Here is a 22,576-nt window from a genome sequence, read left to right on the forward strand (position 1 = left end):
TACCGAATTGGAAACCTCTCCTCTCTCTAGTATATAAAGAATTGAATTTTTGGTGATATTGTGCTCATGGAGGAGATGCCTATTTATAGGTAATTTAGAGGCATGGTTGGTGCTTATGAACACATTTATGCCACCATATTTGACAAAATGTGTGAAAACAATTAGCCTTCTTTCTTGACTTCCACCAATCAAATGCCCACAATTTTGACATTTTTCTTCTTTATTCAAACAAATACAACAAGAACTACCCTATTCTATCCTACATCATGATTTATTCTATTTAGAGCTAATGATAAAAATCATACATAAACTATCATCTTTGCACGAGTTTCATACCTCAGTTATCTATTTTTATATCTACTTACCTAAAATATCATATTTTTGCGAGTTTCATACATCAACTATCTATTATTCTATTTACCTACCTAAACTATCATCTTTTCGCAAGTTTCATATAACTTAATTATCACTCCCTTTGTATTAAAACATACCTCGATATTGAGTTGTTTTACACGCACATGTTGTCGTGTAGGAGCAAAATGGTAATCCAACTTTGCATCTTGGATCTTCCCATTTTTAGTATAATATGATTTGCAGTGGATTAGCCAACAAGAAGCTCGCAGATATGGAAACAATCTAACACTTGATTTACGAAACAGTTCAATCAAGGACTTCACTCAGAAAACAGGATACAATATGAATATATTGTGAGAAAGTTACTTGTCTGTTAATCATTAGAGCATGCACATTCTTCTGTCTTGGAGAATAATGTTCCCTATTTGTGATGGAACAGGAGGAGCAACGGCGAAATACTGTGTAATTCAGATATCCTGTGATTCCTCCTCATCAATGTCCTACAATTCAGACAAAACTAATGAGTCCTGCTCTACAACATTTCTTTTCCTTGTCCTTGTCAAATTTAGACAACTCAAGCTACTTTACAACACTTGCTGGCTCTATGATGTCTGCCTTTCTATCCAATGGGCTTCTTGTGGATTCAGCTTCTCTTAGTGATCCCACACTTGATGTTTATTCATATCTTCAAATTGAAGCACAAATCTTTCCTTCCAACACAAGACAGTTTCAAGCATACATCAATTCCTTCCATTACTTAACTGCTTAACAGAAATCCTTTCCAACTCCCAACATTTTAGACCCCCCTTCTTTACTTCTCAAAGTTAATTGCAGCTTTGCAGGTTGTTTTTCTCAGACATTAAACCAATAGAAATTGACGATATTTCAAATGATACTCATCTTCATGACATGGACTTAATTCGTGATTATACAATGCTTTGGATTGTTATTTGAGTTGATCCCAATCTACATATTTCTATAGATTAATTGACCTTTTATTAGTCGTCTGTTAAAGATTTTGACTTTTTGCAATAAATGAAAGAGCATTTTGATATGAATATCTATCTCGTTTGTTGAGGAGATGCCACACATCTTAAAACCCATTTTGTTATGCATGCACTTTTCTTCTCTTTATTGTATGATAACACCTAAACATACAAAAGGGCAACAAAAATATATTACCCAGACTTGAAACAGTAAAAGCAAAGTACCATGATTGAAAATATTCTAGTAACCACCATCATTTGATCCGAACTAATTCAACATAACTAATGCACCAAAATTGCAGAATTTAGAAATTGCTTTCTTAACACACATGACTAAACATGTTTTACATGAACAAGTTGGGCTTAGTAGCCTTGTACGTGGTCTTGAGTTTCCTACTCGGTGGCCTGACTTTCTTCAATACCAACGGGAACTTGATCTTGGAGTCATGGAACTGTTTTGTGCTCTCCCTCTTGCAAAGCTTAGCTGGAATGGTGGCCGTCTTGATGATCTGGATGCAGTGATGGCGAACTCTGTGGCGAGAAGCCATCTCAGTGTACATCTGCTCCACAGCACCATTCAATGTGGTGTCACGGTACTCCTTGTACATGTTATGGTATCCTGTTCTACTTTGGTAACGGAGCCAAATACCATAGTTCTTGATTTTTGTTGGGTACTTCTCAAAGATCTAAAAAGTTGAACAATACATTCTTAATGAGGAGGTTCAATACAACATTTACTGTTAAAGGAGACCAGAGAGTTTCTGAAATTAAACACCACAGTTCATAGAAACAGGAACAATATTTCATGAAAATGCATAGAAATCTGTAAATGTTGGGGAAATCACGTATCCAATTTAAACACTGCAGATAGAGAAACAACCAGGGGTTGGTCATAATGCATAATAACCAAACCATACAATGTCATACTCAATGGCAAAGAGGATTGGAGGAAAGGAATCTATTTGCAAGAATAAGCACAAGTACCAGGATAACTACCTGTGGACTTTTTTGATGAAGAACTACCAGTAAACTTCAAACTAGCGAGGAAACCAAACTCTTTCCACCAACATACTCCCTCTGGACCACTTGTCATATTTTTTGTTTACACGCTCCTTAAGAAACTATATGTTTTGACTATCACACCCTTATTTATTATCTTTAATCATGTAAAATGTTAATTTTTCTTCAATAAATATTCTCTTTAATCGCGCTAATTAGTCAATGTTTATTACTTCCAAGAATAATTATTAGTAAGGGAAAATGGGAAGAATTTACTCAATTATATCTTGATTTTCTAAAAAAAAGACTAACTATTTTGGACAATCTATTTTTAGCACGGACAACAAGTAATGTGGTCCGGAGGAAGTAACAAATAAAATAAAGAACTAGGGATATGATGTATAGATGGGGTCAACTATATGAATCCCCCACAGTCCATTTTGCTCCATTTGAACCCACATTCTATTCCAATATTAAATAACTTTCAGTTCTCGAACACTAGAAGTTATCCAATTTTGCATCTGATGTACAAATCACAATCAAGATTAGAAAGGCTCTTGGCAAAAGTTTGGCTAAATGTAAACTTAACAACACAGCTAGACCTTAATTACAACTAGGTGATATAACCTTATATCAGTTTTCCTGATTCTTCTGATAACAGTTTTGCAGATGAGGCTAACTTTGCTCTTTGGGAGGTGAAAGAGCGGTTGAGGATTGTTCAAAGGTGTTGAAAGAACCTTATTATTTGAACATGCCAACCAATTTATTTCAAAGGTTTTTACCAAGTTATTGCATCATTTTTTAAAACATTTTATCATAACTTGGAATTCCCAATGCATGGTAAGAGATGTGTCCCTTCTCTTCTCTGATGAACTTCTCTTTTATAACGAGGCGGGTAGCTGCTACCACAAACCAGCACTCAAGTATTTCTATACACTTGAGTAATTCTGATCCCCAAAGTCTAGACAGATGGGAAAGAACCACCCAAAATCTCTTCTTAGAGCCCATTTGGATTGGCTTAAAAGTTGGTCAAATCTACTTTCAAGTCAGGTTTTGACTTCTGAAAGTGTGTGGCAAATATAAAATAACTTAAAATAGGTCCCCCTACTTTTTATTTTGACTTAAAAGTCATTTAAGTTTGACTTTTTATTTTTGACTTAAAAGCTACTTTTTTTAAAAGCCAATCCAAATGGGCTCTTATTCTCTCCTCGTTTGTACTTTATGGGGAATCTACAGTTAAGCTAGACCCTAAACTATCCTCCAACTTATTAGTAATTACACCCCCTCACACAGACTTGTATCATGATCGTGATGCATGCTCACCACCCCCAACACCCAAAAAATATGATCAAACCTAAATGCCAACTCATATACTCTGTTAATGAATGAAAGAGGCAGATGATCACAAGCTATAGCTACTCCATTGGATGCTCATTTGAAACCTGTCTTATCAATGCAAGAAAGACAAAAGTTCGGACTGTGATCTCAATTAATATATTACCAATAGTGATCCCAATTAGATATTGCTCCCTCCATACCACTTTACTTGTCGCCCTTACTAAAAACAAGATGGTCCAAAATAATTGTCATTTGAGAAAATCAAGATATAATTAAATACATCCTTCCCATATTAACCTTGGTAATGATTATTTTTCAAAGTAATAAACATTGATTAATTAGTAAAGGAAACCTTGTGAAGGCACATACACATACTCCAATATTATGATTGCTTAGATAAACTCTCGTTTTATTTATTGATGAGAGATTAACGAGAGCCTAGCATTTTAAATGATTAATGATAATAAATAAGGTTATGATAGTCAAAACACATAGTTCATAAGGGACGTGCAAACTAAAAATATGACAAGTAAAGTGGTCCAGATGGAGTAGCATTATGCTCCTCTCTATGACTCTTGTCCTAGCTTGAACACTATTAGGGTCACCTCTCTGAGTATGACGAGTTGAATTCCTCCTCATAAGAACCGATTTGACCAATGATGGGTTGCACATCTACACCCTCGGGCATCTGGATATCTCAATCTATGCAAAACTGTATTTAGAATGGTTACTTATCCTAAACCACTCATATTCTATAAAGTCAAATCAGGACAAAGTCGGCCTTGGGCCAACAAGGTCCAAATCCAACAAAAATATATTTTTGGTAAGCCCTCAAAGAGGGTAACCAAGAGCTTGTTTGGATGGGCTTATAACTTATGGTGTATAAGTCAAAAGCCATAAGTTAAGATTTCTAACTTATGGCTTTTGCCTTATTTTTGTTATTTTGGCTTAAAACAAGTGCTTAAAAGCACTTTTTTTGTTTTGCCCAACACTACCAAGCTACTTAAAAGCTATTTTAGCTTTAAAAGCACCTAAAATAAGCCAATCCAAACACTTCAAGTCTAAAATCAATTTCTGATGTTGATGTCATTTACTCTTTCAATTTGACATTTAAAGTTTCGTTGGGATTTGACGAAATTTCATCAAAATCATGAGCTAGAATCTGCAAGTTCCAACTTCACTTTTAACTGTCCGAGACACCCCAAACAACCTCAAAGTTTGATGATTCTAGTTCCTAAAAATTATTAAATCACAACACAAATCTAATGGTTGAATAAAAACACAAGTTGGAGCTCATTTGCTCAAATGTGGTACCGTTTGAATGGGACAAGTGATGCCAAAAGACCAGTCAATTGGTAACCATTGCAAAAACCCAACCAAAAACAATAACGGTTTCCAACGAAATGTTGCAAACAAGTCTAAATTCATAATAAGGGAACTATCAAAAACTCTAAAAATTGAATTCAAACCTCCCTATGGAACAACTTACATTATCCCCCACATTAAACAACTTTCCTCCTTGAACATGCACAAAATTCACTACCGATCTCGAAAATCAACTAAGTCAGTTCCTACAAGTCACAATTAGCATTACAAAGTTGTTCCAACAATAAAGAAAGGTTGTTCGGATCATTAAAACTCAATCCGGTTTATTTTAACATCAAATGTTCAACTATGAGTCTTCATATCTCTAAAACGAGTCCAAATTCCTCGTTTCAACTCTGATTTCCACAGTATCACTAGATCATAAATGACAACACAAAGTTGTACCAATCATCAATTACAAATTTCTGATTATTCAAATTTAAAATGAATATCAAGAGGACAAAAATCTAAATACTTGGCCACCTCTAACCCTTGAACAAGCCTAGAATCACAAGAGGTACGAGTTTATTTGTGATCACTGGAAACCAATAGGTTACTGATTCGCTTGTTTTCAAGTATCACTCATCACAAATTTGGCATATAAGGTTTAAACGGGAATCTTGTTGTTGGAACAAGTACTAAATTATGTTTAAAAGTGATCTGCACCTTTTGGTGTCATTCCGGTGAGCTTCAAGTGCCATATTTGTGCAAATGAGCTCCAAATTGTATTCTGATTGAACCATCAGATCCCCTCTTGATTTCAGACATAGGAACTAGAATTGACAAATTCGAGGCAATTTAGGGTGTCTCAAATAAATAAAAGTGAAGTTGGAAGTTGCATATTTTAGCTAGAATTATTAGTTCCCTAACCAAATTTGTAGCTAAATCTGTTGAGATTCATGTAAAAAGCCATTTCAGGCAGCAACTATTTTTGAGTTCATTTGGGTGATTTTTGGCCGAGATCTTCATCTAAAACATTGGATTTCTAAGAGGCTTCATAAGGTGAATGATACTCTGTCACTTTGTAATCATCACTCAATTCATACTCAATTTCATCCATTAAATCTCTTGACTGACATGTAAAAGCGTAAATCCTAAGAAATTTTATATATCAAATTGAATTAGTAAATGACATCATTAGAAATTAATTTTATATTTGGTTTACCCACTTAGAGGGTTTTTCCAAAATATATTTTTCAACAGATTTAGGTGTTGTTGGACGAGGGTTGACTTCAACTTGGACCAGATTTGGACTTTTTGGAAAATGACTTGTTTAGGGCAATTAATTATTCTAGATCTGTTTTTGAATAGAGTGAGATGATCAGGAGACCCGAGGGCAAAGTTTTGATCATTGTGAGCTGGGTAGGACTACTTTACCAAGTGAGGGTATCTTAACTCTTGAGACACAGTTATTTAAGAATAACAACAAACAAAAGTTAAGATGCTTTCTTGATTTGTAGTCATGGAGGACTTTTCATGGAAGCTTCCGGCAAAACTTGAGAGAGTTGGAAGCAGAAGTACATATTCCATACATGCGAGGGGAGTTGAATGCAGGTGCACTGATGCAAAGTGCTTGAGTTATAGGCATTAAGAGGACAGGAAACGAATGTGCGTGTTTATGCACAAAACATGGCAAATAGCACTAAATTCACCATATATTTCTTAGGGATAGGAAGGTGAGTAGAAATTGAAAATGGAATCTCAAAAGTACAATCTTTATACAAACAAGCTGAAGGTGAACGGACACCTTTGTGAAAAATATACAACACTTTCACATAGGCAATCCTCATGCATAACGTTATCCATAACCTAAGCTTCATAAGATTTGCACTGGGTTACCCAAGAGAATGAATCAATTAGAACCCCTAACACTTGAAACCAGCACACAACAGACTAAATATGTAGCGAGGCACCAAAATCACTATCTTTAAACTACTAATCAAAATATTTCTATCATACACAAGCCAAAAATACACATATTGAAAAATGTATCTCATCATACCTCATTAATAGCCAGCATCTGCCCATTGCTCTTCTTCACCTTCTTAAGTTTCCTCAAAAAATACCTTTTTTTCAAACAAACCACAATTAGCATAACCATTTACCAGCATAAATACATCAAAACAGATCGATAGGAAAAGAGATATAAATACCAGAATTTGGACTTAGCACGAACTTCATTGGTAGCCCAAAGCTTCATACGATAAATCTTGGGATGCTCATCTGATTCAGATGGAAGAGCTCTCCCTACAACCTGATACTGATGGAACTGCAATGAATACAAGAAAACACCATTGTTTGTTCAGATCTTTGAGAGAATCGGATAAAAATGCAAAATTTTGAAAACCCATTAAAGAAAAGAAGAAACCTTTACCTTGTAATTCACCATTTCTGCACAGCTCCCGTTCCCTCTGCAACGCGTCTGAATACGAACGGAAAGGAGTGAAGAGAAAACGAAAGGTTTTTAAGTTAAAGGGCCTCTGCCGAAAACCCTAGTTTCAAAGGCTACTGATTTGGGCTTTAAGTCTTTGATGAGTCGGCCCATGTAATTAATATTAGTAAATTACTAAAATACACACCTTATATTACCATATTTGCTAAAAGTCCTAACCGTTTAAAAGTTTTACCAAAATTTTTACTTTTCTTTCTCTCTCTTTACTAACCCGATACATAATCCAAATTCTTCTTCCTCGCCCAAAACCTTTTCTTCTCGTCTTTCTCTCGCATTTTTTACGGATTCACAAATCAAAGAGGAATCAAATCCTCAAATCACGCACACGTACCAGAGGTTACCACTAAACTTCCATTTTCGAGTTTCAGTTGCATTGTCTCAAAGAGGTGGAAATATTTTTCATCAATTTTTTTAATTTAGTAGTTTAATGTTAAAGTTTTTTTGCTCCAAATTCGTCCAAAATATAATGATGCATATGAAAATCGGTCTGTCCTTTAATATTGGACTCATCCAATTAATTTCTCAAAATCAAATTATAATACCTTTTGTTCCTGATGTTGTTGATTGTGGATTTCATGAAAATATGTCTAATTAAGGTAAAGATCCATTAGACACCAAGAATCTGCAAATGGCGAAGAGTAAGAATGAGGAATGCTCCGGTTGTGAGTATGAAGCTGAAGAAACTTCTGAAAAAGCTTCAAAAAAAAGAAAAAAAGTGGAATTTGTAACTACACACCCAAAATTACTACATGTTTAATTTTTTCTTCTGTATCTACTTATTTTTTATTTTAAATACAATACATCATCAACAATAGTTATAATTTTGTAGTATCCAATTATATGCAAATGTATCAATATCAATTAAATGTATCAATGTCAATCTTTTTTGTATCAAATTATAACATAATTTATCAATGTTAATCATTGATATCAATCGATTTACTGAATAATGTATCGGTGATATTAATTTATATCATTCTAAAGCTAATGTATCATTCTTACTCCATTGCAGTAGATTTCATTTTAATTATTACATATATCATTCATCATGTATCATAGTATGAGATGTATCAACAATTTTATTCAAAGAGTATAAATATGTATATTGAGATCGATACACTTATTTACAAATAATATTGATACATATGATTAAATTTTGCTACTAATACATTTGATTAAAATTGAAACAAATACATTTGATCAAAAAATGATACTGATACATTTCACTAAAATTAATACTGATACATTTGACTAAACATGATACTGATACATTTGATTAAAATTGATATTGATATATTCTTACTATATGCATATCTCAATAAACTTATTTTTTTCAGACATATATTTTTGTGTTTCATGCTATTTTTGTGTATAATTTTCAATTAAGTTAATGTTTATACGTCTCTCTTTTTTTCACTGTTATCTATCTACAATCTTTCAAGTATGTATTTTGTGTTATTAATGCAGGGTATGAAATTTATTATAAAAAAAATCATTCACTCATTAAGGTTTGGTACATCTTATAACCCAAGTTTTGTGACTGATTTTTTATTGTCGATAAGAGAAGAAGGTACTAATTTATTTCGACAAACCATCTTTGGTCCCTACCTCAACATGCCTCAGTGTAATTTCCAAGGTCAAATTACAAAATGACTCTTTCTTTTTCAGTTGAAGCACAACAACCCCAAATGAATTGCACATTAATCACATACAGAAAAACGTCTTGTAACTACATGCTCAAAACTATCAAAACTTTAGTTTTATTATGTATCTATTTAATTTCAGTCTAAATCTAATGTATCATGTTTTCATTAAAAGTTCTTATACATAACCCTATCTTTTTTTTATAAGTATTGCATTAGATTTCAATTCATTATTACATATATCATTTATTATGTATCAGAGTTTGATGTATATCCACAATATTATTCAAATTGAAAAGAATATGTACCTGTATGCATTACTCAATACTTTTAATACATGAACATTGATGTTTTCAGGAACGTATCAACGTATCAATGTGCAGCATGTTATTACTATGTATAAGATATTTCAAGGAATATCATATATTAGTGTTTTATTTTCTATATGCAGTTATGGAGACTATGTATCTGTTTAAATTACTCAACTATCTTTATACATTAATCCTAATGTCCTATAATTTGTATAATTTGTTTATATGATACATAACTATATCAACTTTGACTAATTCGATATGCATCAAATCTTGTTATGTATCTATAATCTTTTATATAATTTTTGTGTTACGAATGCAAGGTATGAAATATATTATCAAAAAAAATTCACTCACTCACTAAGCTTTGGTACATCTTATAACCCAAGTTTTATGAATGATTTTTTATTGTCCATAAGTGAATAATGTGTTGAGTTATTTCGCCAAACTATTTTTAATCCCTACCTCAATATCCCTCGGTGTAATTTCCAAGGCCAACTTCCAAAATGTATGTTGTTGCTTCATTTGGAGCAGAACAACCCCAACTTTTAACGTCTTGCAGATTACCCACTTCTAGTTATACATAAATATTGGATCTTTCAGTATATATCAATGTGCATCATGATATTTATTCAGCAATATACATTTCAATATCACAGAAATTGCGGTGTATTTATAGCTGTGTTTGCTGAGTTCCTTAGCGATGGAATTTTGATCCATCTACTGCAATCCAAGCTAATTACCTTCGATCAAGATATGCAGCACTCTTATGAAAATATGATTGTGAAAAAAGCCAAAGGAGACTACGTTAGTGAAAACAGCGATCCACCAAAGCCTAAGGATTATTTTGTATCCTCTGCTGATTAAGAGTTGGATGTTGTTGAGTAGTTGTGTATCAACTATTCAACTTTTAATTTTACTTTTAAGTTTTAAGACACTTTTGCTAAAATGTTTTTTAGAGAATTACTCTTGTAAACATGTATCTGTTGACACCCAATTTTGATCATCTGCAATGTAAATTAGTTATCAAACTTCTTCAATTTTAGACAATTTGAAGTAATTTATTTTAAAAAATCCAAAAAATATTTTTGAGTTATTTTTACAAAATTGTCATTTTTATAGTTATTAATGATATATATAATTTTATATTATTATTTATATAATTATTATCTTTTATAAATATTCAAAAATGATCTTAAAAAATTAATTTTATTAATTTTTTCATAGCTTATATTTTCGAATTGTTTAATTTACAATTAAGTTAATTACTTTATCTTGTTAGAATTAAAAAAATTGTTAATTAATTAATGTTTATTTATCTTATTTTAATTTTAGTCAAATTCCCTAATTAAAACTCAATTATGCTAATTTCCTAATTATTTATAACTATAATTGAAATTTGTAGTCCTTTTCTTAATTCCATCTAACCATTTTTAACCTCCCAAACCCAATCTATTTTCCCCCAACCCAATTCCCTAACATATACTACTCCTGTACAACAACTAATCTACATCTATTATCAACCAAGTAAAATGGTTGTCCACTTAAAATGGTGGATAATCCATTTACTTTTTAAGTGGGTAAAATGTCCACTAATATTTTCCTTCACTTGTAAATAGGGCTATAAATATAACCTTAAACTTCAATGTAAAAACACACAAAACATATAAAAGAAGAGAATTACTATTACTCTCTCTATATTACTACTCTCTCTATTAATACTTTCTATATTATTCTCTTGTTCTTCTTCCTTTATAAAATTGTCAAGTAAGTTAATTTATAACACGTTATCAGCACGAAGCTCTAATTTTTCAGAAAATTAACTTCTATATCAGGTATATCTACTAAAGAAATTTAATTTTTAAGTTATCTTTGTTACTTTCAAATTAATTTTCATCATGTCAAACTTGTCAAAATTGGAATTTGTGGCACTTGATATTTCTGGTAAAAATTATTTGTCATGGGTACTTGATGCTGAAATTCACCTTACCGCTAAGGGTCTTGGTGATGCTATAATTGAAGGAAATACAGCATCAAGTCAGGATAAAGCAAAGACTATAATTTTCCTTCGTCATCATCTAGATGAAAGCCTAAAAATAGAATACTTGACAGTGAAAGATCCACTTGAATTGTGGAAAGACTTAAAAGGGAGGTATGACCACCTCAGGGCAACGGTATTGCCAAGGGCTCGTTATGAGTGGATGCACTTACGATTTTAAGATTTTAAAATCATAATTGAGTATAATTCTGTTGTATTTAGAATAACTTTCCAATTAAAATTATGTGGGGAAAATATAAATGATGAGGACATGTTAGAAAAGATACTAACTACTTTCCATGCCTCTAATGTAATATTACAGCAGCAATACCGTGAAAAGAGTTTTAAAAAATACTCTGAATTAATATCATGCCTTCTGGTGGCTGAACAACATAATGCCCTTTTAATGAAAAATCATGAAGCCCGTCCCACTGGAACTGCTCCATTACCGGAGGCAAATATGGTAAAAGCACATGACCAGTCTGAAAGAAGACATAATAAATATCAAGGTCACAATAATGTGCGTGGGCGTGACAATGGCAGAGAACGATATAATAATCGTCGTGGTGGTGGTCAAAATAAAAGGGAGAACAATATCAGTTCTCAAAATGGCCCTTCAAAAAGTAACTGTCATCATTGTGGCATGAAAGGCCACTGGAAAAATGAATGTCGGACGCCTGAGCATTTTGTAAGACTTTATCAAAATTCTTTTAAAAAAAAGGCAAATAGAGGTGATGCCTCTTCTTCTAATGCTCGGATAGAGTCACACTTGGCGTTCGAAAATAATGTTGAGGCAAGGCCTTTGAATAATGATAATATTGAAATAAATCTGGCCTTAAGGGATGATGATTTTAATGACCTCAATGATATTACTCATTTGGAGGTTGAAGATTTTTTTAAGATCTTAATTGATGTTTAATTTCATGTTTTTCAATATGTTATCATGTATTTCGAATTATTGTGTTTTTACGTTTATGTATTTGAAGAAAAAAATAATGATAATCAAGGTCACGTTTTTATGATAATTGTATATTGTTTATTACATTGTGCTATTTTACAATGTTGTAATTAATTACTATTAGTGTGCTATTATTTAATCTTAATATCATATTGTCACTAAAAATAATATTCGCCTTATTTAATGTCATTATACTAACTGTTTATTCTTGTTAATGTTTTAGACATTAATAATATATAATGATTGTATTATTTTTGTCAATAAACAAATTATCTATACATGATGAATAATATTATATTAATATTTTGTAATATTTTATATTTGTTTTTAATACTTGTGTATAATATTTATTTAAGGTTAATAAGTATATAATTCCATAAACTAAATTATTGTAACATTCATCATAATTGAATAATATAATTTTTTAAATTCTAAATTACCATAATTTAACTTTTAAAAAAAAAGGGGGACTTATGTTTTTCTAGCAAAATGTTACTTATTTTATTTCTTACAATGCATTTTTATTTTATGAAGATAAATAAATTTACCAGTCTTCAATTGGATTCAAGATGAATAATGGAGATATGTGCATTTTGGATAGTGCCACAATTCATACGATATTAAAAGAAAAAAAATATTTTTGTCATTTGATTATGAAAAAGGCCTATGTCAATACAATATCTGGTAGTACAAAATTAATTGAAGGCTCTGAAAAAGCAACCTTATTACTACCTGGAGGAACGATATTGGTAATTGATAATGCATTATATTGTAGTAAGTCTCAAAGAAAGTTGTTAAGTTTCAAGGTTATTCGCCAAAATGGCTATCATATTGAGACTGCAAATGAAGGAAAGGTTGAATTCCTTTATATTACTACAATAAATATGGAGAAAAAAATTGTGCACGAAAAATTACCTGCACTTTCTTCTGGGTTGTACCATACAAATATTGGTACTGTTGAATCACATGCCATTGTAAACAAAAGGTTTACTGATCCTAATGATTTTATCATTTGGCATGACCGGTTGGGCCATCCCGGTTATAATATGATGCGCAGAATTATTGAGAATTCACATGGACACACTTTGAAGAATCAGAAAATTCTTCAATCTAAGGAATTCTCTTGTGTTGCTTGTTCCCAAGGAAAACTGATTATCAAACCATCAGCAACTAAGGTTGGGATTGAATCCCCTGCGTTTCTGGAACGTATACAGGGTGATATATGTGGGCCAATTCACCCTTCATGTGGACCATTTAAATATTATATGGTCTTGATAGATGCATCTACAAGATGGTCACATGTGTGCTTATTATCAACTCGCAACATGGCTTTTGCGAGATTGTTAGCTCAAATTATAAGGTTAAGAACACAATTTCCAGATTATGCAATAAAGATAATTCGTCTTGATAATGCTGGTGAATTCACATCTCAATCATTTAATGATTATTGTATGTCGATTGGAATAAAAGTTGAGCATCCGGTCGCTCATGTACATACACAAAATGGTCTAGCGGAATCATTGATTAAACGCCTCCAATGGATAGCTAGACCATTGCTAATGAGGACAAAACTTCCTATTTCAGTATGGGGGCATGCTATTTTGCATGCAGCAGCACTTGTGCGCATAAGGCCAACAAATTATCATGAATTTTCTCCATTACAGTTGGCGTTTGGAAGGGAGCCAAATATATCCCATCTTAGAATATTTGGGTGTGCGGTATATGTCCCAATTGCTCCACTGCATCGCACAAAGATGGGTCCCCAAAGAAGGTTGGGAATATATGTTGGGTATGAATCTCCTTCTATTATAAAATATCTGGACCTATGACTGGAGATTTATTTACGGCAAGATTCGCTGATTGTCATTTTGATGAATCAGTATACCCAACATTAGGGGGAGAACATAAGCAGATGAAAAATGAGATAGATTGGAATTCATTGTCACTATCTCATTTAGATCTTCGAACAAATCAATGTGATCAAGAAGTTCAAAAGATGATTTATTTGCAGAATATTGCAAATCAACTGCCGGATGCATTTACTAACCTTCCACGGGTTACTAAATCGCATATCCCAGCTGCTAATGCTCAAGTTCGAGTTGATGTCCCGGTAGGACAACTTGTTCAGGCAAATGAGTCTAGACCACGCTTAAAACGTGGAAGACCATTTGGTTCCAAAGATAAAAATCCTCGAAAAAGGAAAGGAATAAATGATCAAGATGATCATAATTTGGAGGCGAGTGCTCAAGAAGAGCCCAGAGACACAACAAATGGTGATACCACCGAGCAGGTCCAAGTACCTAAAAATAATGAGAATGAAGAAATCTCAATAAGTTATGTCTCGACAGGAAAACGGTGGAACCGAAATGATATTGTGGTCGATAATATTTTTGCTTATAATGTTACCATTGAAATAATGCAACAAGATAAGGATCTTGAACCAAAATCTGTCGATGAATGCACACAGAGAAATGATTGGCCAAGATGGAAGGATGCAATTCAAGCAGAGTTAACTTCACTTGAAAAACGTGAAGTTTTTGGATCAATAGTTCGAACACCTGAAGGTGTTAAGCCAGTAGGACACAAATGGGTTTTTGTGCGTAAACGAAATGAAAAGGGTGAAGTCGTAAGATATAAAGCACGACTTGTAGCCCAAGGTTTTTCGCAAAGACCTGGCATTGACTATATGGAAACATATTCCCCTGTGGTGGATGCAATTACTTTCAGGTATCTAATGAATTTGACAGTTCATGAAAAGCTTGAAATGCACTTAATGGACGTGGTCACTGCCTATTTATATGGCTCATTAGACCACGACATTTTTATGAAAATTCCCGAAGGGTTCAAAGTGCCTGAAGCATACAAGGATTCTCGAGAAAATTGTTCAATAAAGCTTCAGAAATCCTTGTATGGGTTGAAACAATCAGGGCGAATGTGGTACAATCGTCTTAGCGAATATTTGCTAAAAGAAGGATATAAAAATGATCCAATTTGCCCTTGTGTCTTTATGAGAAGGTCTGAATCTGAATTTGTCATAATAGCAGTATATGTTGATGATTTGAATATTATTGGAACTCCGAAAGAACTTTTAAAGGCAGTAAAATACCTGAAAAAGGAGTTTGAAATGAAAGACCTTGGAAAGACAAAATTTTGTCTTGGTCTACAAATTGAACATTTTACAAATGGGATATTTGTCCATCAGTCAACATATAATGAAAATATTTTAAAGAGATTTTATATGGATAAAGCACACCCATTGAGTACTCCAATGGTTGTGAGATCTCTTGATATTAATACAGATCCGTTTCGGCCTTATGAAAATGATGAAGAACTTATTGGTGCTGAAATACCATACCTTAGTGCAATTGGTGCATTAATGTATCTTGCCAACAATTCTAGACCAGATATAGCTTTCTCAGTAAACTTGTTAGCAAGATTTAGTTCTTCACCAACACGCAGACACTGGAATGGAATTAAGCATATATTCAGATATCTTCGAGGTACCATTGATATGGGATTGTTTTACTCAAATGATTCCATGTCACAATTGATCGGTTATGCAGATGCGGGATATTTATCTGATCCCCATAAAGGTCGATCGCAAACAGGCTATTTATTTATATGTGGTGGTACAGCTATATCATGGCGTTCAACAAAGCAAACTATGGTTGCCACTTCCTCAAATCATGCAGAGATAATAGCCATTCATGAAGCAAGTCGAGAATGTGTTTGGTTAAGATCAATAACTGAACATATTCAAGAAACATGTGGTCTTTCTTTGACAAAAGACGCTCCAACAATATTGTATGAAGACAATACTGCATGTATAGCTCAACTGAAGGGAGGATACATCAAAGGAGACAGAACAAAACATATTTCACCAAAATTCTTTTTCACTCATGATCTTCAAAAGAAGGGTGAAATAGATGTCCAACAAATTCGTTCAAGCGACAATTTGGCGGATATGTTCACCAAAGCATTGCCAACTTCAACCTTTGAGAAAATGAGATACAAAATTGGAATGCGTCGTCTTCGAGATATTAAGTGATATTTTTATCAAGGGGAGCAAAATACGCGCTGTACTCTTTTTTCCTTAGTCAAGGTTTTGCCCCACTGGTTTTCCTGATAAGGTTTTTAATGAGGCAACACTCAAGGCGTATTATCAGATATGTGTACTCTTTTTCCTTCATTAGGCTTTTTCCCATTGGGTTTTTCCTAATAAGGTTTTAACGAGGCACATTTCTCGTGGACATCTAAGGGGGAGTATTATCAACCAAGTAAAATGGTTGTCCACTTAAAATGGTGGATAATCCATTTACTTTTTAAGTGGGTAAAATGTCCACTAATATTTTCCTCCACTTATAAATATGGCTATAAATATAGCCTTAAACTTCAATGTAAAAACACACAAAACATATAAAAGAAGAGATTTACTATTACTCTCTCTATATTACTACTCTCTCTATTAATACTTTCTATATTGTTCTCTTGTTCTTCTTCCTTTATAAAATTGTCAAGTAAGTTAATTTATAACAACATCTTCATTTCCTACAACTTACGTGTCAACATTATACTACCACTTAACATTGCAATACATAGTATATTACATGTAAACTTTATCTAAATCCCATAATGGAAAAAATTAATTACTATACATCCATCATTGTACCAAAATTATCCAATATCTCTTTTTTTTTAACTTTTCTGATACATTAGTGACGTATCTGATACATCAATTATTTATAGAGTAATTAATGAAGATCATCTATTTATGGATAGTATCTTAATATAAGGTATGATTGGTTCTTTAAATCAATTACTGATCTAATTAATGAGATTAATTTGGTTAAAAAAATAACTATTGTGTACGTGAAAATTCAAGCCAAAAAACAGAGCATAAATTCAAACCAAATTCGATTTCAATTTTTTTTTCCAGTTTTGGTGATACATAAGTTATGTATCTGATACATCAACTTTAGATGTAGAATACTTAATGCATATCAGTTATTTATGGTTAGTATTTTAATGTAAGTATTGATTGGTTATTTAATTGAATCACTGATCTAATTAATGGAATTAATTTGTTTAAAAAAGCAATTGTGATGTTCATGAAGATTCAAGCCAAAAAACAGAGCATCGTCTCGAATGGAAAAAACAGAGCATCAATTCAAACCGAAGTTAATTTCAATTATTTTTTCACTTTTGCTGATACATAAGTTATGTATAGCTATAGAATATTTAATGCACATCAGCTATTTATGGATAGAAGATTGAGATAAGGTATGATTGGCTCTTATAGTTCCGAATCTCAATGGGTGGGACGGGATCTTCTTGATGACGTATTTCATTCCCTGCATTGACATGAAAATGGTTAAATACAATTTGAACTTTATACATAAATACGATGTATCATATGCATTAAAATATCTGATGCATGAGATGAGATTCTGATACATACAGAAGATGTATGAAAAGCAGTTATATATTATATTCTGATACATAAATGTAGATGTATCAGAATCATTAAAACTTGAAACAACAGAAAATGACACTTAAACATGATGTATCAGAAATAGTAAATCTCCAAAAAATTGCATTTGAAAAAGACATTATGTATCTGATACATAAATATAGATGTATTAGAATCATTAAAACTTGAAACAACAGAAACTGACACTTAAACATGATGTATCAGAAATAGTAAATCTCCAAAAAATTGCATTTGAAAAAGATATTATGTATCTGATACATAAATGATATGTATCAGAATCATTAAAACTTGAAACAACAGAAACTGACACTTAAACATGATGTATCAGAAATAGTAAATCTCCAAAAAATTGCATTTAAAAAGACATTATGTATCTGATACATAAATGATAAGTATCAGAATCATTAAAATTTGAAACAACAGAAACTGACACTTAAACATGATGTATCAGAAATAGTAAATCTCCAAAAAATTACATTTGAAAAAGATATTATGTATCTGATACATAAATGATATGTATCAGAATCATTAAAAACTTCACAAAATTTTCATTCTAAAAAAACAAACTTAATTGAACCCATACCTTTGGGAGATTAGGGCGTGTTGTAACCCCTTCAATCTTGTTGTCTATTTCTTTGGGTGCATATTTAACTGTAGCTTTCGACTTCAATTTCTCACGTAGCTTATTCATCACTGCTGGATCGTTACGATATTTAGATCTAACCTCGTCGTAACCTTCCCAAGACGAATCAGAACCAGGTGAAACAAGAATTCCTTAATTTTTATTGGACTGTTTGAGACCATGAACGGATTTCATATGTATCATTGAAGGTATGAGAAACAAAAATAGAAAGATTTACAAAAGAAAGCAAATGATAAAAATTTTAGAAGATTTTTCAAAGATTTACAGAAGAAATCAAAAGATACAAATTTTAGGAGAAATTAGATTGAATGAGGATGAAGTGAAATTCCATATAAGGAAAGATTAAAATATACCTTAGTTGAAACCTTGAAATTGATTAACGGTTGAAGAGGATCAAATTAACTAGAGCAAATTAGGGCGAGGATGAAGGAGGAGGCGAATGTATCAGTGAGGGAGAGAGAGAAAGGAAAAAGAGGGATTTTGGAAATTTTTTGGTGTAGTAGGGAATAAAAGTAAATATAGCATCTTAATATGTGTGAAAGGGTAATTTTCCCATATTACATATATCAGCAGCCCACTAATAATTACCCTTCCTCAAAATTCAATTCATAAATTCCCCTTTACTACACTTAAGTGACCGCCCTAATAGCCCAACCCCAAAACCCATTACAATGCTAACATATACACCTTACACCTATTGGGCCACCCAACCCAATAATTCCCACCGCATATATTCCATCTTATACTCAACCAAAGAACACACATACGAACCCACATATACGCGACGTCTTCCTCACCCGACAATCAGCACGCTATCTGTTTTCCCTTCAAATTCATCCTTGATTTGTGGAGAGATCGCCACATCAAGTTTCGAGAAGCTTCGGTAGATCATCTACCGAAAAGTTGCTTCTAATCTTCAGAGTAAAGTTCCAAGAAGTTGAGTTCTCTTCTTTGTAATTCTTGAAGTGTGTAAATAACGCTAACTGTTTGATTAGTGTAATAAAGTTTATTTAATATTATGACTTTCTAGTTACTGGATAGTTTTTTTTTATTTCACGGCATTGGACCTTATAACTGCTAGTGCAAAATGATGAGTGGTTTTGCTAATTTCAGTGACTCCATATAACAACAGCAACCCAGTGAAATCCCACACGTGGGGTCTGGGGAGGGTAAAGTGTACGCAGACCTAACTCCTACCAAGGTAGGATGGCTGTTTCCGAAAGACCCTCGGCTCAGTAAAATCATAAAAGAAGTCAGATAAGGATAAAAAGTTCAAAGCTAAGCAAATAACGAAATCAACCCAGATACAATAGAGCAATCAATGTACAAAAAGTAATAGATTATAACAGATTGTAACAGAAAACAGACTGCAAAGAATTATAATGTGCTAATACGCCTACTAACAAGGAAGAACAACGAGAATATGAACTAGCCTTCTACCCTAATGTGGGTCCTCCACACTCTCCTATCTAAGGTCATGTCCTCGGTAAGTTGTAACTGCACCATGTCCTGTCTAATCACCTCTCCCCAATACTTCTTCGGCCTACCCTTACCTCTTCTGAAACCATCTATGGCCAATCTCTCACACCTCCGCACTAGGGCATCTTTGTCTCTCCTCTTCACGTGCCCAAACCATCTTAGTCGCATTTCCCGCATCTTGTCTTCCACCGAGGCCACTCCTACCTTGTTCCGAATAGCCTCATTTCTTATCTTGTCGCTCCTGGTATGACCACACATCCATCTCAACATTCTCATTTCATCAACTTTCATCTTTTGAATGTGAGATACCTTAACTGGCCAACACTCTGCCCCATATAACATAGCTGGTCTAACCACCACTTTGTAGAAATTGTCTTTAAGTTGTGGTGGCACCTGCTTGTCACATAGCACACCGGAAGCGAGCCTCCATTTCATACACCCTACCCCAATACGATGTGTGACATCATCGTCAATCTCCCCGCTGCCTTGCATAATAGACCCAAGATACTTGAAACTACTTTTCTTTAGGATGGCATGATCACCAAACCTAATTTCAGCGCTAACCTCCTAAGGTGTCTCACTAAACTTGCACTCTAAGTACTCTGCTTGATCCTACTCAACTTAAACCCTTTAGACTCTAAGGTCTGTCTCCAATCCTCCAGCTTAGCGTTGACTCCGCTACGAGTCTCATCGATCAAGACTATATCATCCGCGAAAAGCATACACCATGGCACCTCACTTTGAATTTATCGCGTCAATCCATCCATCACCAAGGCAAATAAAAATGGACTAAGAGCTGATCGTTAATGCAACCCCATCGCAACTAGAAAGTGCTCTGAGTCACCTCCGACTGTCCTTACCCTTGTTTTGGCACCCTCATACATGTCCTTGATCACCCAAATATATGTCACAGGTACATCTTTAGCCTCCAATCTCTTTATTAATTAATGTGTATAAATCCACTGGTTATGAGATTTGGATTATTTAAAGTAATGTATGCTCTCGTTAGTTGTTTAGTAGCTTCTTCGTCATTTGCTAACGGGTTTTCTTTCTTTGCATGACTTGAAACCTGATTTAGTCCATGAGGCTCTATTATCATCTTCCTTACATTTTGATTGGGCCGTGGAGGCCCAAAATCACATTTTACTTTTGAGTCAGCCTTGTCAATGTCAAAGTCCATAAAGGAAAGCTAATATAAGGCAGGGGAGCATGTATACAGGTTTTAGAGGCTAAATGAAAGGCCAAGATATGCCATATATACATGGATATATAGTAGTGTATACATGGTATACAGAACAGAAACAGACCAAAATCTAAAAGATTTTTGCAGTTGAAGGCCCAATAAATCAGCCCAGGCGGACAGATCTGATTTTTGTGCCTAACAGTCCATTTTGGACAGTTATTAGATTTAAATTTCCTTTACTATGTTCATGTTTATTTAACTCTAAATTTATCTGTTTGATTTAATTTAATTAAACCCCTTAAAGAGAAACCATCTTTGTTATGATAAATTTTATCTAAATAATTTATTCAATTACTTTTTCTTTTACTTGGACATCTCTTGACAAAATTCACTTCCTTTATAAATCACTCTAAATATTTTAAATAAGTATTTCTTTCAAGCAATTTTAAATGTCTTTATTTATTTTTTCAAAGTTAGTCAAATTAGAATTTTCAAATCGTCGGATAACCATGCGTTAGTGGCCATTTTGAGTGATTAACACCTTTTCAAAGTGGAAATAAGAACCTCTTACCTATTTTCTCTAAATTTCTGAGACTTAAATCTGTTAGGGTCTTTTAAATTAAGTTTTCTTAATTTTTTAAAAAAATTACGTGGCGGCTCTTCTCTTCTAAAATTGATTTTTCCTCTTAAAGTTGAAATTAATTTTAAATCGTCTTTTTCCGACATAACAATATCTATGTCTAATGTTCTTAAATTTGATTATTTTATGTTTATTACTCTATGTTGTTGAATTAAGAATATTTTTTCATACTGTCTTTTTTAATAAATTAATTGATACATAGAAGTATGTATTTTATCTAATAAGTTGCATATTTATACATTGTTATATAATTGATACATAATAGTGTCATGTTAAAATACAAGTTACGTATTTCATACTGTCTTTTTTATCATCTGAAAAACATCCTAATATATAGCTACATTATATGTATCAGATACATTACAAATTAGTAATGTCGCATGTATCACTAGGGAATAAACTACAACAATTCACAAAAAAAGCAATGATACAATAGATATTAATATATCATGCTCATTTTCTTGATAAGAAATTTCACTTTCAAATCAATATAATATGTATCAAATAAAAATTAATCGACACTCTTTAATACATATATCATATATACTTTACTAGCCATGATACATTGCATATAAATCATTTAATGTATCTGATACTTATAAATTACCACATGACAATGCACAAATCAAAAAACAAAGACATCACCAACAATCTTTACTACTATGTATCATTTCTTATATGTTCATATAAAAAACA

General features: G+C 32.8%; 1 protein-coding gene across 1 annotated transcript; it reads right to left on the reverse strand.

Moving 5' to 3' along the window:
• Window positions 1-1,509: 1,509 nt before the first annotated feature.
• Window positions 1,510-7,546, reverse strand: LOC129882354 (60S ribosomal protein L18a-like). Its single transcript, XM_055956608.1, has 4 exons — window positions 7,417-7,546; window positions 7,196-7,311; window positions 7,045-7,108; window positions 1,510-2,026 (listed from the first exon to the last, which is right to left on the reverse strand). The coding sequence occupies exons 1-4, from the start codon at window positions 7,429-7,431 to the stop codon at window positions 1,685-1,687; spliced, it is 537 nt and encodes a 178-aa protein (XP_055812583.1). The 5' UTR covers window positions 7,432-7,546; the 3' UTR covers window positions 1,510-1,684.
• Window positions 7,547-22,576: the final 15,030 nt, after the last annotated feature.

The sequence above is a fragment of the Solanum dulcamara genome, chromosome 3, assembly GCF_947179165.1.
Source record: "Solanum dulcamara chromosome 3, daSolDulc1.2, whole genome shotgun sequence".
NCBI lineage: Eukaryota > Viridiplantae > Streptophyta > Magnoliopsida > Solanales > Solanaceae > Solanum > Solanum dulcamara.